We start from the raw sequence: 15,461 nt of genomic DNA on the forward strand, positions 1-15,461 counted from the left end.
TGGCAATAAGTAATAATTTTTAAAAAGCTTTAAAAACTGGTCCAGTCAGATTAATTTCTACAGTTGTGGACATTTATAATTTTTTTGTTACACCTCAAAATAAATTGAGTTTTTTCTGAACAAATAAACAGAAAATACACCACTTAAAAGTAATTGAGAACTGTTATGGTGATTAAAAATACAAGTTTTGGTTTTTGTATCATAGGATTAACTTGAAACTTAAAAGAGATTCATCCTAATGAGGAATGAAAAATAAACACAACTCAAGTTTAAGGAAAATAAATAAACAACCAAAAAAAAGTGATTCAAGCATTTACAAGAGTGACTAACCTCACAAGGTATATTTCTATCTTTGATCATCCTCTGGAAGTCAGAGTGACCTATGACACTTGTGGACAAGCTGTTACATACATCTGGATTGTTCAGGTCAGTGAGAGTGAACTGGCTTGGATCTTTCTGTGCCCATATGCGGTCATGGAACTGCTGCAGGTTTGACCTTTGAAGTTGAGCTTCAGACAACTTTTGGTTGCCTTGACATTGAAACATGCACTGTAGGATCTCCTCTCTGGGGAACTCCCCAACATTGCTCAGATATTCAAACTGAATTTTGAAATAACAAATACAAAATTAAGACCAATGGTAATCAATCCATTAAGTACAAATTCAGTTTCATTATGCATAGTGGGCACAAGTATTCAGGGGCTGGACAGCATTACAGAAAAGGCTGGATAGTTTGTAGTTTGGATCACATAAATGAATATTTAAAATCATGTAGCACATTTGAATAAGATAGCCCTACAAGATCCTAGAGGACATCTATTTTAGCCTTATAATACACATCTATTTCAGCCTTATGATGGACATCTATTTCAGCCTTATAGTAGACATCATTTTAGCTTTATGATGGACACTATTTCAGCTATATTGTAGACATTTATTTATTTCCCTTGCAGAGGGAGTCAGACCCAGGGGATGCCCAAAACTAACCTACAGAGATGTCTTCAAGCAAGACATGAAAGCCAAGGGCATAGACCAAAGTATGTGAGAGGAGATAGCCCAAGTCCAGACAGCATGGAGATAGACTGCACGTTCTGGTATGAACTTTGCAGAATGCAAAAAAACGAAGCTGCGTCAGCCAAGAGAAAGGAAGCTGCCCTGTCAGCTAGCACTAGGACAGATACGTGCATGAACTGTGGCAAACTCTGCCACTCCAGAATTGGCTTGATCAGTCACTCCAGATTCTGCCCCATCTCAAGACGTAGCCAAAGCCAGTGACTCATCTGGGCGCATCAATTATCTTCTAAGGAAGCTATATATTTCAGCTTTAAAGTAGACATCTATTTCAGCCTTTTACAGACATCTATTTTGGCCTAATCATGGAAATCTATTGCAGCCTTACAGTGGATATCTATTTCAGCCTTATGATGGACATCTATTGTAGCCTTACAGTGGATATTTATTAAGAGTCTTACAGTTGATTGAGAAAAAAGTTGGATTAGCTTCTATAATCAAGGGCATATTTCTTAAGCTTAAAACACTGCTTTGAAAAACAAGAATGTTCAATTATCAATTACTGGTGCAATTCTAGATCTATATTTAGGACAGGGAGATAGGGAGAGAACAAACTGTAATAATAAATGGCTCTAAATCAACACCAATAGTACCAGGCATCCCTCAAGGAACAGTCTTAGGTCCACTACTATTTTTAATTTACATAAACGATTTACCAAATTGCTTTAGTTAAGGAACAAAAGTCAGATTATTCGCAGACGATTGCATAATATATAGAACAATAAAAACAACACAAGATACAGAAATTTTACAAAGAGAATTAGATGAATTACAGAAATGGAAATCAAATTGGAGCATGTCTTCCCACCCAGAAAAATGTCCGTTATTAAGAGTAACAAAAAAGCTAAAGCAAATTAATTCCACTTATCTTATTCATGGTAAACCAGTAAAACAAACTAAAAATGCAAAATATCTAGGTGTTTTAATAAATGAAAAACTGTCATGGAATGCCCACATTGATGAAACTATCAAAAAATCAAACAAAGCATTAGGGTTTATTAAAAGAAATTTCTATAAATCAAATAAGAACATAAAACTAAAATGTTATTTAACCTTGGTTAGGCCAATAATAGAATATGCATCCTCTGTTTGGGACCCCTCAACTCAAGAAAACATTAAGAAACTGGAACAGACACAAACTAGAGCAGTGAGATTCATAACAAACGAATATTCACATTTGACTACAGTAACACCTTTAGTTAAATCACTAAATTTAGAAAGCCTTCAGGACAGAAGATGCAAAAGTAAAGTAGCATTTATACATAAAACACTGAACCATAATCTTCAAATACAAAAACAAAATTTAATAAAATACTCAGAAAGACACAAAGATAAAGGCACATTCCTTCTCACATATGCTAGGACAAATTTGTACAAATACTCCTTCTTCCCTAGTGCTATTAAAGCATGGAATGGGTTGCCTGAGCTAGCCTGGAAAACCAGTGACTTGGCAGAATTTAAGTCATTGGTTAATATGCATGACTGAATGCATGATGCATAGGACGTAATCATCTTCTTTTTTGAAGTAACGTCTGTATTATATAAGATAAGAAGATAAGATAAGGACAAGAAAAAAAATCTGTACAGTCGTTTAAGGTCAGTAGGTCAGGTGGTTGAAGTATTGACATATCAGAATTCTGTGGTGAAAGTTTTATGGGGGCAATATGGTGTCCCAGGATACATACAAAACATAAAAGATAAGTGAATTAAATCAAGTACATCCTCAAAAAAAAAACAACTTGGGACTCAATTCAGTAAATTCTCTAGCAGGCTTTAAACTATCACATTCTTCAAAAACAAAATAGTTCTAAAGCTTTAAAAAAAAACAACAACAGAATGCAACAAAATATTCTAACCAAAGCACTCCTCTTGTCAGCACAGTATTGTGCTGCCTCTCTGATGTTGCCATGGCAACTGATGTAAGCCTCCCCTGCTTCTGCCTCGGTCAGCTCCCCAACATTGTTACACTGCTGGTTGTTGCCAATCTGTGCGGCCATTTCCATGACCTTCTCTACATTTTTCTTCCAGTTGGCGCGGAGCCAGTCAAGTGGAGTCATGGCCTGCAGCTCACAGAAGGTTAAGGCCACTTTTACAGCCTCTACATCAAAGCCTTCCTGGTCAGCTTTCTGCACAAAAAAATAAATAAATTATAAACTCATTTGTAAACATTTGTTTAAGAAATAAAGGATGAAAAAACTAAAATTACAGACAAAATATATAGCCCTGTTACCCAAATAAAATATGATTGAGAATAAAGGAAATTCAAGTAAATATTTTGGAACATCCTGGGATAGGTTATCCCTTAACGTTTTGGCTATATGCAAAGCCCAATAGTACGAAAGTCTTTTAAAGGGCTTACTGGCTTATAAACTAAGTGTGATGGTATAACTTTCATTGAAAACAACAAGTACACATTTCTCAATTAGTTCCATGCATTCTTTTTTTGGACATCATTTGTCTCCCAATGTGAGGAAACACATTCTATGCTTTTCCATCATTTCTTTTCCATTTGTTTAGTACTGTTACTGTTTAAGAAGTCTTTCAATCTTGTCAAACCACACTCAATTGAACTATGGGTAATTCTAGAGTAATATAATATATTTTATTTTATATTATATTTTAAATTTTTTTTTCAATGATAGCTTTTTAGTTGAAGTTATTCAATGACAATGTGGCTATATAACAAGATCACTACTATTATTGTTGATATTCTCCACAAGAAATCAATTAACCCTTCAAAATAAAGAAAAAATAAAACCCTGAGTATTTTCTTTCTTTTGTTTACACCACTTTAAGATTTTGAAATCATTTCTATAACTCAAAATAGACATGTGATTGAAGTCGCATTAGTGGATAATACTTTAGAGATTTTGTTTGTTTAGGAAAACTACCAGGCATTTGTCAAAAGGAAGACATATCCTCCTTTTTGGGGCTGTGTCCTCCATCAATCTGGCATTGCCTAAAATTGTATTTTATCCATTATTCAAATTAAGTCTGTATTATTTTCTGGTTTAAGTGTTTTTTTTGATAATTTTCTTCATGTACAGAGGTTTGTCTATTCAAGATATTTTCAAAAGAAATATGTTGCACAGAGCTCCTCAAAAAGAAAAACTTTTTTTTTTAAACTTTGCTCAACTAAAGTCAGGTAACCATTAGAGATGGGTGGACTCAGGAGCGCCCTGAAAATCCTGAAATTCAAATCTCAGTCTTCAACAAGATTTGAACCCAGGACCCCAGGTTCAGATGCCAAGCGCTTAACCACTTGGCCACCGCGTCCCCATGTTTAAACTAATACATCGTAAATCAAGTTTTGAAGTTAACTTTGGCGTCCTCTGTAAGTCTATTTCCTTCTTTAGAGTACAGGTAACCATATTTTTGTTGTTAAGTGTCATTGATACAATTGAACACAAAGCATTTTTGTACATGCATAAGATAAAAAAAGGTAAAGGCCCACAACTATTTACTGAAAAAAACAACAACAACAAAACAACAACAACTAAGATCTTGCTAATGACATACTTTAACTAATTTGGCCAATTTTAAACCTTCATCTTTCATAGTATCAATAACTTTCTGCTCGTTGAAGATTGCCAGGGTGTCCTCTAGGCTGGATTGCTTGAACTTACTGTCCTTGACCTTTACTGGGATAGGAACTGGAACTCTGTTTATTGAAGGTGGGGGTGTGTGGAGCTCTTCCTTCAACAAAGTTGTGACAGGTTTCTGTCCGGGAGACTCTTTAGGACGAGCACCTACACCTTGGGGCTGGGTTTCTTTAGCTGATAAATTAACTGCCACAGAAGTTTGCTAAAAAGAAAGTTAACATTTTGAGAAGATTATTTTACATGTTATAATATACCGATGTTAACAGCAATAATATGTTATGAGATATTGTATTAAAAATAAACCATCAGATATTTTGACTACTAAATGGATCTTATTCAAAAGCGGGTACAAATAATTTGAATAAAATTATTTAAGATATATGTTTCCTTCTGTCTCAAAAGAAAAAAGATGTGTCCAGATGAAATACAATGTCTTATTAAATAAAGTGTGTACAATGTATGTGCCCTTTGAACTTACAGGAATTATTGAGCTTTTATTCTCTTCCTGTAGCCGCCTTTGAAACTCTTCTTGTGCTTTTTTCTTTTCTTTCATCACCTGGTTAGAGAGACATTATTGTTAGAAGTCTACTGTGACAAGATTACCAAGTAGAGAGATGTTATCACCAAACAGAGACATTACTGTTGTGGGTCTAGCCAAAGAGAGTGATGTAACTTACAAGTCTTACCGAGGAAAATGATGTTACTGTTATACAAGAGATGTAACTGTTGCAAGTCTTAGCAAAGAAAGAGAGAGAGAGAGAGAGAGAGAGAGATGGTACCATTTCAAGTCTTAGTAAGGAAAGAGATGTAACTATTACAAGTCTTAACAAAGAGAGAGAGAGAGAGAGAGATGTTACTCTTGCAAGTCTAAACAAAGCAAGAGAAAAAGAGAGAGTTATTACCTTTACAAGTCTTAGCAAAGAGAGATGTTATTGTTACAAGCCTTCAGAGAGATGTTACTGTTAGAAGTCTTAACAAAGGGAGATATGTTACTGTTATAATTCTTAACAAAGATTACAGTGTCTCAATTCATTATGTGGTAGATGAAAATGAAAGTGAATTTCACAGATAATGTTTAAGTAATACTAGTGAAGTTTCTTTTGTATTTATATTAAGGTCACTTTCAAATACTAGAGAATGAAGAATTTTCCTCTTATAAAAGACTATCATTTCAATCTAATATCAAATATTTGGACATAGTTTATAAAAACTAGATGGTGGAAAAATCACATACAATGATTTCACTTCTTGGTAAAATGATTGCTTATCTTTGGAAACCAACTTCTTGGTAAAATGACTGCTTATCATTAGCAACCAACTTCTTGGTAAAATGATTGCTTATCATTAGCAACCAATCTTAATAAATACCTTTGTAAAAAATGAAAGCCTCTTAAGGTCTCTGTAAGTTTAACCAGTTCAAAACATATATTTTATACTTCAAGTTATTTGGGTTACATCACCTGTTCTTGGCTGCCAGTAATATTTCGTCCAATCACAGGGGTTTCGTCTGGATCTATGTCATTTTCATTTTCTCCTTCCATTTTGTGCAAGAAATTCTGCAAAGGGTCCTCGTCTCCCAAGGAGGGTTCACTTTGTTTGTCAGAGCTAAGAGTCCGCTCCTCTGGTGAACCAAACAACTGGGGGTTAACAGAAGTCTTGTCACACATGGAACAAACATGGGAACCAGCGTCATTGATGAAAGTACAGTGTTCGCACTGCCACCTGGTGGACATTCAAATAGGTGAAATACACTTTTGAGTAATAAAAAACTAAGGTTAGGGTTTAGGTAAGGATTTACAGACAAATTTTCACTATTTCGGTCTCTAATAAAAAACAGTTTTCTTGAAAATACTTACTCCACAAGCTACCATGGAAAATAAAGACCTATGGGGTCAATCGTAACTATTTCTATGACTGACAGATAACGAAAGTGTTATGTGGCCAGCACAACAAATGCCTTTACTTCCCCACCGTATATCATGTACTCATTAGAAATGGGTGAACTCAGGGGGAGTTCTATAACTCCTGTCTTCACAGGAATCCAACTTGAGCCCCCCCCCCCTTCCCAGTTTAGTAGCTAAGTGATTATTTTCTCAGCCACCATGCCCCCATGGAAAATATTCCATTCAAGATTTACTTTTCCCCCTTTATATTGCACTTATCACTTTTCAGGTATTGGAGATCATAGGTATAAGAACAAGGATAAAAAAAAATGTTGGTTCTCTGCATAATGCCTGTAACATTAATATTGGCATCCCAATATCAATAATGACATGACAGTTTATTATTTACTATAAGGCTAGTTAAAGCAGTTGGCAAAGAAAGCTGCATCTTTTTTTTTTTATAACCTAAGTGTGCCAAAATATGTTGCTATTTACCAATAAAATGAGATTAAAATGTTTTTAAAAAGTTGAGGGAAGCCCAACAAATATAAAAAGTCAGTTGTCAATAACTGAGACAAACTTGCTACTGTGTTGTTTATTAGAAAAACTAGCCACAAAGAAATAGAAGTGTTAGAGAATGGTGACTCAAACAAGAGAAATGTTCACTGTGAATTTCAAACTCAGTTCTTTTTATTTTGAAATAGAAATGTCACTTTATAATGCACTGTTTGATCAATTAGGGTGACCCCGATAGTTTGTTCTTCTTCTTCTTCTTCTTCATCGTTCTCATTGTTATGTTGGAGTGTTCATATGACTAGACCAATACATGAGATGAAATGCGCAGTGGTTTCCAAATCAGGGAGCTCTCCATATAGTTTTCTTTCTATTGGGGTGATTTGGGGTCAATGTCTTATACGGGCCTCTTGGTAGAGAGAGCAGTTTTGGAGGACGTGGTCGGCATTTTCTGGTGATACTCCACATGGGCAGATTTCACTGGTTCCAATTTTGAGCTTCCGGTACATGTGTTGTCGCATTCTGTTGTGTCCGGTCCTGAGTCGAAAGATTAGACGTTGGTCTTGTCGGGATAGCTTATAGTAAGCGTCATCTTTCTTGTGATTTGGATGAGAGCTCGTCCATTTCTAATTTATTTTATGTACAATTAATTTCTTCATTTCTTCTGGATAGAGTGCAGAGTTTACTTGTGAGTTTGTTCTCCCACTCTTGGCGAGTGTGTCAGCCTTCTCATTTCCTGCTAGTTGTATGTGAGCTGGTATCCATTGAATAACAGTTTTTTTGCTGTTGTTGTTGAGCTTTATAAGTGCTGTTCTGAGGTTTTTAATATAAGGGGAATCAGAGTTTTGCAAGCTTTGGAGGGTTGTTTTCGCGTCTGTTAGAAAGACAATCTGACTGTGAGGGGAACTTGGATGATTTGCTAGCATGGTAGCAGCTAGTGCTAGTGCTTCCCTTTCTGCTCTGTGACTGTCAGAGAGCTCTCCAGTTGCAATGGATTTTTCTAGTTTTCCTCCATCTGGCCATTCGAGTATTCCAGCTCCTCCATGTGTGGTGGCTTTATGGGATGAGCCATCCGTGTAGTTTGTTCAAATTTGAGATATTTTTATTTAAATGTTTAGAAACAATAAATAGCAGAAAACTTAGGATTACAAAAGAGTCTGTTTTTTAGGCTTTGCCAATGTCACTCCAATACGGAAAGCAGATCTAGATCTAATCAATCGCATCATCCTTACAGTGACTGCTAAAACTAGTCTCAAAGCGTTTTTTTTTTCATTTTGAATTGATAGTTTGTCTATCTAGATCTAGACTCTTGCTATTGTTAGTTTAATATCTAAATCTAGTTCAAAGTCTATCATTTAAAACAACAACAACAAAAAAAGGGTGTGTTGAGGCCACTGTTTCTAAGCATCTAAATAAAAAATGGTGTATTTGCACAGAATTTAAATCTAAAATTTGAAAAAAAAATTTATTCTCTTCAAGATACCTGGAACTTTGATACAATCCATGTAAAAGAGATGGTTTTGGTGGAGTAAGTATTCTGTTTAAAGGATTCTCAATTATTTGCCTTGACTCTTTAGAATGTCCAGATTCTAGCTGACCATACTGTAAAAATAAGATATTCTTAGAATAAAAGCAAGAAGAAAACAAAAGAGAAACTTCTTAACACAAATATGAATGCAAACCAATAAAACTAAAGACCAATTGCACCAATTGAATGGAGTCAGAATCTTTGAAACAATCTCTAAACATGCCTGATAGAACACTCAAACAACATACATTTGTATCTCTAAACATGCCTGATAGAACATAAGCTGTTTGATTACAAGATTCAAACCATGTCTGGGTAAAATCTAGGCATAACTGTTTCAACCAAATTTTTATGATACTTCTAGATTTGATAGGTAGCTCTGACCACCAATTAAGGTCTTTGTTTCTTTCATTGACAAAAGCTTACTAAAAGTACAGAAAGTAGTTTTTTGGGCCTATTGAACTTTCTTTTAATAGACAGATTACACTATGGTCATATGTGGGTCAAGACTACCAGGTTTCTACCTATATCACATGTGATGAAGAAAGCTTATTTATCTGCCTCTTGTGTAAAAGCTGAATCCAGTGCTGCAGGAACTAATGCATATTATTTCCTCTTTTCTTAAACTCGTGTGTTCTAGTTTTGTAGCCTGATTACACACAAGAAGCTATTATATTTAGTGTATTTGTAATTGGTGTTTGCTCATAAACAAAAGTGTTTTCAATCTGATTAGGTTTGTTTCCTTTAGTAATCAAAACAATTGATGGGTTTTTCTCACAGTTTGATTCAATAATGCAATCAGCCTAACTCATGCCTTAGTTTCAAAATGGCACTGATAAGTAAATAGAATTTTTTTCTTCAAATAATAATAAGGCATTGTCTTTGATTCTGAAGATTTAGTGCAGCATTTCACTTGACTATGGAAACTGAATATTTGACCACCTCAAATGCAGAAAAAGCCATTATCCTCTAGGGGTTTATTTCAGTTTTCTTTTCTTTGCCTGTCTTCTGAAAGGGTTTTTTAACATAAATTAAACAAAAAATCCAACAAATCTAAGTTTTGAATTACATTTTTCATTTCATGAGCATGTACAGCATCTCATCATCAATCATCATCATTGGCCTCCTTCAGTCGTAAGATGACCGTGGTTCATCTCAAACACTTTTTCATCGGGCTGTGGAGCCCTATTTTGGAGAGACACTCCCGTCCACATATATTGCAGGTCAAGGTGGCCTTCGCTTTGGTGGTAGAGGAGTAGGTATCTACTCTAAAGTTTTAACACTTTGCGTATAGAAAAGGTAAACTTACTTTTTTGTTTCAAGTATTTCCTTTCGTAAGCCATTGTATATTTTCATTAAAAGTTGTTATAAAATACTTTGTAGTCTGAATGTTAAATTTTCTATAAACAGGTCTCTTAGACTAAAAATGTAAAAATGATGCTGACCTCTGTCAATTAAATGAAATAAAATAAGAACAATGTTGACAAGTTTTTACTCATGGACTGACCACTTATATTGAAAACCTTTTAAATTAACAAACAACTCAAGCTGAGTATGTTTTTGAAAACAAATGAAAAAGTCTAAAATACAACAAAAAAATTTGAACAATACTTCTGGATTGTTAGTAAAACATTCTTTTAAAATAGGAAATATAATTATAATCATAATTAGTAACTAATACTAAAGACTATTTATAGTTCTACCAAAGACATTTTTTCCATCTACTCACCCTTTCTTCAGGACTGTTTTCTACTGGTGTTCTGGCAGCACTGAGCTCTACTGCTATATTGCCCATGACATGCTACAAGAGGACACAGAACTATTCAATTTCTAATTACATAATACTTAAGACTAGAATTTGATCAAACATTTACATTAACTGAAAAAAAAATGTTTCTTTCATTTTGTTATCTTTAAATCAGGTTTTTCTCTTATTATAATTACAAGATCAATAAATTGCCAAGATAGCATATCTTCTCATAAAACTAATCAAATGTTAATTGGTCGTAATAATTAGAAATAAAATACATTATTAGTTTACAAAGCTTCAAAGTATAGCTGAGCCAATGAGGCTATTTGTTTCATACCTTGGAACCAGCCTTCTCTATATTTGATGCTGTCTGATGCAAGGGAACAGCTGGTGTAATATTCCCAGTTCTGTTAAACACTTCTGATTGACTCTGGCCACCAAAGCTTGAAATTGCTAATGTATTTAGCTTCATAGTTGCTTTCTCTATTTCTGGAGGGTAAAATATTTGTTGGCTTATCTCTCCTTTCTGTTTGGAAGCCAGAGCATCAGGAGTTACTGGGATTTTACTTTTGGCATTACTGTTGGTGTCTAGCTGTGTTAAGAATGACTCCAACTGTTTTTTTTCCTTCATCATGGCTGTCTTCCTCTTCATCATCTCTTTGAAATTTTCAGACTCACAGAAATCTTCAATTTCCAAGAGTTTATGGTTGAGTTCAGTATCTAGTTCTTTCAAATCAAAGTCCAAGTCCTCAATGTAAGTCTCACACTTGGTACGTCTCTTGTGAGGATCTTGCTCTTGTAACAGGCGCCTCATCACTTTGAGGCTGGCTGGGTCTTGGGGCTCCTGGTAGAGGCCACTCACTTGAGCAAGGTTCTGCTGGAGCCTGACACCTGGACCATAAGTTTGGGGAATCTGATGTGGGTTGAAACTAGCATTGGGGTGGTAGGCTGTGTGAAAGTCTTCCATGTGATTAACTTCTGACAAATAGGTGCCATGAACAGGGGGAGGTATTGAGTAAGGCAGCTGGTAAGAATTGTTCTGATTGTCTTGTGGATTGTAATGCAACAAATTAGACTGTTGCAAGTTGCCAGAAGCAATATTAAATGAAGAATTTACACCTGGACTCATCTGAGACGGATGGAACTGATTCGAATGTCCAAGCATGCTAAAATGTCCACTTCGCTGACTGGGGTGGAAAACATGTCTTGTGTCCTGGTCTTTTACTTGGTGAAGCATGTACTCTTGGACATCGCTATTCTTGTCCAGCAGGTGTTGGGGTATAGGCTGCTGGTGACCCCGAAACATTTGTGATGGTGGGTACATGCTCCTCTGCTGCTGGTAGAAGTAGGTAGGCTCTTTGATTGATCTGTAAGGGTCCATGTTGGGGGGTAAGTGAGGTGGAAACGGATAGTGCTGTTTCTGTTGACTTCTTTGGTAGTCAAGAATTTGATAGTCATCTGGTTGCTGTGGGAGATGTTTTCTGGAAATAGTAACATATATGTCTGTTGTAAAGCATACTCATGTAAAAAACACTTGGGGGAGCTACCACCTTCTACCAAGCATGTCCCCAGGTGGCAGATAGGGGAAGGACACTTAGATATAAGGGTAAGCTGTGAATACCAAATAAACAGCCACGGACCAACTGGTTTGCAGTCATGGAGGATGAGGTGGAGTATTCCAGTGGTTAGAATATTTACTAAGAACATCTCAGAAATCCAGGGAAATGATTGCAAAAAGCAAGTATAGGGCACTCTAACTCTAAACTCAGGTAGATGAAACTCGTTAGCTAGGGATAGCAGTTCATCTAGGAGAGAAAACTCCAAAAATAAACACCTACTGCCTTGCAGATGATCTTGGATGATCAAAGGCTATGGGAGCACACCCAGAAAGAAAAGCAGGCTGAAGTTTGAGTCAATGGACCTCCTTGCCCATAACATATTGACATACAACCTCATCTATGTTGGTGTTCACTAACGATTCTAATAGATGTGGCGTCCTGCCTGTGGAATCCCGCCACGCAGTTAGGGGGCTGGGATCTCCGCCTTGAAGGAGCCCACACAAGTGAGCTGGTGGTTCTTCTATCTCTGCCTGTGGAGCCAGGAGCAGGGACAAGAAAGTAAAAACTACTGGCCAACACTCCAAGACCAAAAGTCTATATGGAGAGCTCCCTGATTTGGAAACCACAGCGCAGTTCATCTCATATATTGGTCTAGTCATATGAACGCTCCAACATGAAAATGAGAACGAGGCAGATGAAGAAGAAATTAAAAAACAATATGTAAGCTTAGCCAAGAAACTATGTTAACATAGCAGCCCATGTAGACAGATGGTGATAGGGTCATGTTTTTAGGTCAATAATTAATGAGTGTGTTAGGTAGTCAGTTCTGTGACCAAGCAACTATATCCACATGAGGTCATGTATCATTCTGGTTGGTATAACCTCAACTCACAAATAAAATATCAATGACCATTGGAACAACAATAGCTGAGAGTTGATACACTCAAAAACATTTACATAAATACACAGTACAACAATGATAGCTACAAGAATAATGACCTTAAGACGAATCTTTAGTTTTGACATGTTTTCTTAATATTATAATGTAATAGTCCTATTTGTTTGTGCTATTCATTCTGAAGTGATTCGTAAATAGTTAAGAAAAAGAAATATTTAATAAGAATTTTCAGCTTTAAATATTTAGTATATACATACTACTGAATATTTTAAGTTTAAGGTCTATTATAGTAAAGTTCCCCTTTCAGACCTTGCGATCTACAGGGCAGATGATGTAAAGGTCATCTGTTTCTGTGGCCAACGGTTTACAAGTTTATCATGAGGTCAGCACAACGACCAACTGCCTTTACTTTCCCCAACTAATGTCATGTACCCATTAAAGCTGGGTGGACTCAGAAGCGCCCAAAGATCCCCAAATTAAAAATCCCAGTCTTCATCAGGACTCAAACCCGGGAACCCGGTTCTTAAACATAGCGGTTTACCGCTATGAAGTTCTAAATTCTGGTAGTGACCAAGATTTTACTCCAAACTTGAGCAAGTTCCTAAGCTTAAAAAGAACTGAGAATTGAACATCCTAATGGCCATATAAAATCTTAAAAAAGGATATTGTTTTTTAACTCCATCTCTTACTAAACAAAGCAGAAACAGAAGCAACATGTACATAACACCCTCATTAACTATTGACCTAGAAACAGGTGACTCTTAACACAATCTGTCCACATGGGCTGCTATGTTTACCTTATCTTACTACTTAATAATTATAAAAGCTTACATATCTTTCTTAATGAGTATACTTTATAACTTTTCCAACACTGTTGATGCTTCAAATTTAAGCATCATTTACATTTGACCAACTCATTAAAACTGATTGTATGAGCAGATACAAACCTATTAAAATGATTTTGTCCAGACAAATAATCTTGTTCAGAGACAAGTTGAGTTAAATTTGAAACGTTGTGGGGGGCAAACTGTTTCAAAGCTGAAGCTTTTGAGTCATTCTTCTGATCCACCACAAGTGTCTGTTGCTTTTTACCAAACCTGGAAAGTATATTTGTGGACTAGGATGAAGAGCACCAAACAAGAAAAAGGTTTTTCAGTCTCAAAGGGAAAAAAAAATGTAACTTAAATTTTGTTAAAAAATAAGATGCACATACAAGAGGTATTTGTAAAATAACAGTTTACTTCATTACAATTAGATTATTGGATCTATATCTCATCACAAGTTAAATTTGTGTAAAATTTAATAAAAGTTATATGAGTTTTTGCTTACAGAAGAGAAGTTTTTTTTATTTATTTAAAAATCTTAATTAAAAATATAATACGCCTACATTGGCTTAGTTGTATGTCAACGAATGACCATCAACGGGGACGGGGAGGGGGTGAATGTCCTATTAAAGAATTTTGTAAATGAACTAAATAACCTATTTTAGATAATAAAAAAAAATGATGATAAGTTCATCCCCAAAAAATACTAGAAAACAGTACCATTTCATACTTACTTGGTATGGTTGGGGTTTGTTTGAGCACACACTCCATAAGTTGGGTCAATCACATACTGCACTGACCCCTCACCGGTTATGCTGGTCAGTGCACTGATGGGCTCTGTCTTATGGTTCTGGCGTGATGGATGCTTGTGCCAGGTTATGTTGCAGTTGTCACACAGATGCTTGTTGGAGCAGTTGGCACAGAAGAGTGTCGCCTCTTCCCCGCACACAGAGCACACTTAAACACAAAGAAAAAGTTCTTTCAACACAAAAATAATCTACTCCTTCGTAGTCTGTATAACAAAGGTTAATAGTTTTCTTGGTAAACACAATTTAGTGTTTGACTATCAAGAAATCCCATACAACTGTTTTTCATAGATTATGTCTCTACAAGTTAAGTATGCCATTTGCAAAATATGGTGAAGATGATGTAAAGATCATCAGTTTCCATGACAATGGGTCCTAAATATCCTGAAAAAAAAATTGCAGGCTTCACCCGAATTCGAACACTGGACACCTCAATTAGGAAGCCAAGTGCTTTAACACTCAGCCACCCCACCCCTATGTCTCTACATTAATGCATGTTAATTTGAGTATAAATTTATGTCACATGGTTGGGAGACTTAACATCAAACACACAAAATATTTTTAGTCATAGCTAAACCCTTGAATATTGAGCAAAATGAACAGCTACAATTTTCTAGAAACTTTATAGTTATAATAAGGCAATTTAAAGTTAAGTCACATTACTAGTGAAGCCTTTTGCGTCAGATAATACCTACTGGGTGACTAGATGAGATTAACAAATATAAAAGAAATTGTTGAAACCAAAACTTATACAAGAAAAAAATTAAAAAATTTGAATATACACAAATTTTATCTTTGGCATATGAAATCAATTCCTTACAAATTGAGATAATTACCCAAACGTCTGCTGCTGGAAGACGAAGAGCATTCTCCACTTACTAAAGGGACAGCATCAGGCACTTCCTGTGGTGAAACAAGATCTTGCATGGCTTGTGTTTCAGAAATTTTATCTGAAGTCTGCAAAACATTGTGAAAACTGTTCTCTAACGTTATTTAAAGTAATTTAACCCAAGTCATCATTACATTA

The 15,461-nt window shown here is 35.6% G+C and overlaps 1 protein-coding gene across 5 annotated transcripts in view; it reads right to left on the reverse strand.

Annotated features, from left to right (window-relative positions):
• The window catches only part of LOC106070396 (uncharacterized), a 35,595-nt gene that overhangs the window by 9,231 nt on the left and 10,903 nt on the right, over positions 1-15,461 (reverse strand). For all 5 annotated transcript variants that reach the window (XM_056034582.1, XM_056034579.1, XM_056034581.1 and 2 more), the window contains exons 7-17: positions 15,271-15,391; positions 14,363-14,585; positions 13,752-13,901; positions 10,685-11,828; positions 10,327-10,398; positions 8,553-8,671; positions 6,134-6,395; positions 5,152-5,229; positions 4,591-4,875; positions 2,928-3,197; positions 331-600 (exon numbers count right to left, since the gene is read on the reverse strand). In XM_056034582.1, coding sequence (XP_055890557.1) covers positions 331-600; positions 2,928-3,197; positions 4,591-4,875; positions 5,152-5,229; positions 6,134-6,395; positions 8,553-8,671; positions 10,327-10,398; positions 10,685-11,828; positions 13,752-13,901; positions 14,363-14,585; positions 15,271-15,391 — 2,994 coding nt within the window. The remainder of the gene's footprint in view (positions 1-330; positions 601-2,927; positions 3,198-4,590; positions 4,876-5,151; positions 5,230-6,133; positions 6,396-8,552; positions 8,672-10,326; positions 10,399-10,684; positions 11,829-13,751; positions 13,902-14,362; positions 14,586-15,270; positions 15,392-15,461) is intronic.

This window comes from Biomphalaria glabrata, chromosome 7, assembly GCF_947242115.1.
Source record: "Biomphalaria glabrata chromosome 7, xgBioGlab47.1, whole genome shotgun sequence".
Classification (NCBI taxonomy): Eukaryota; Metazoa; Mollusca; class Gastropoda; family Planorbidae; genus Biomphalaria; species Biomphalaria glabrata.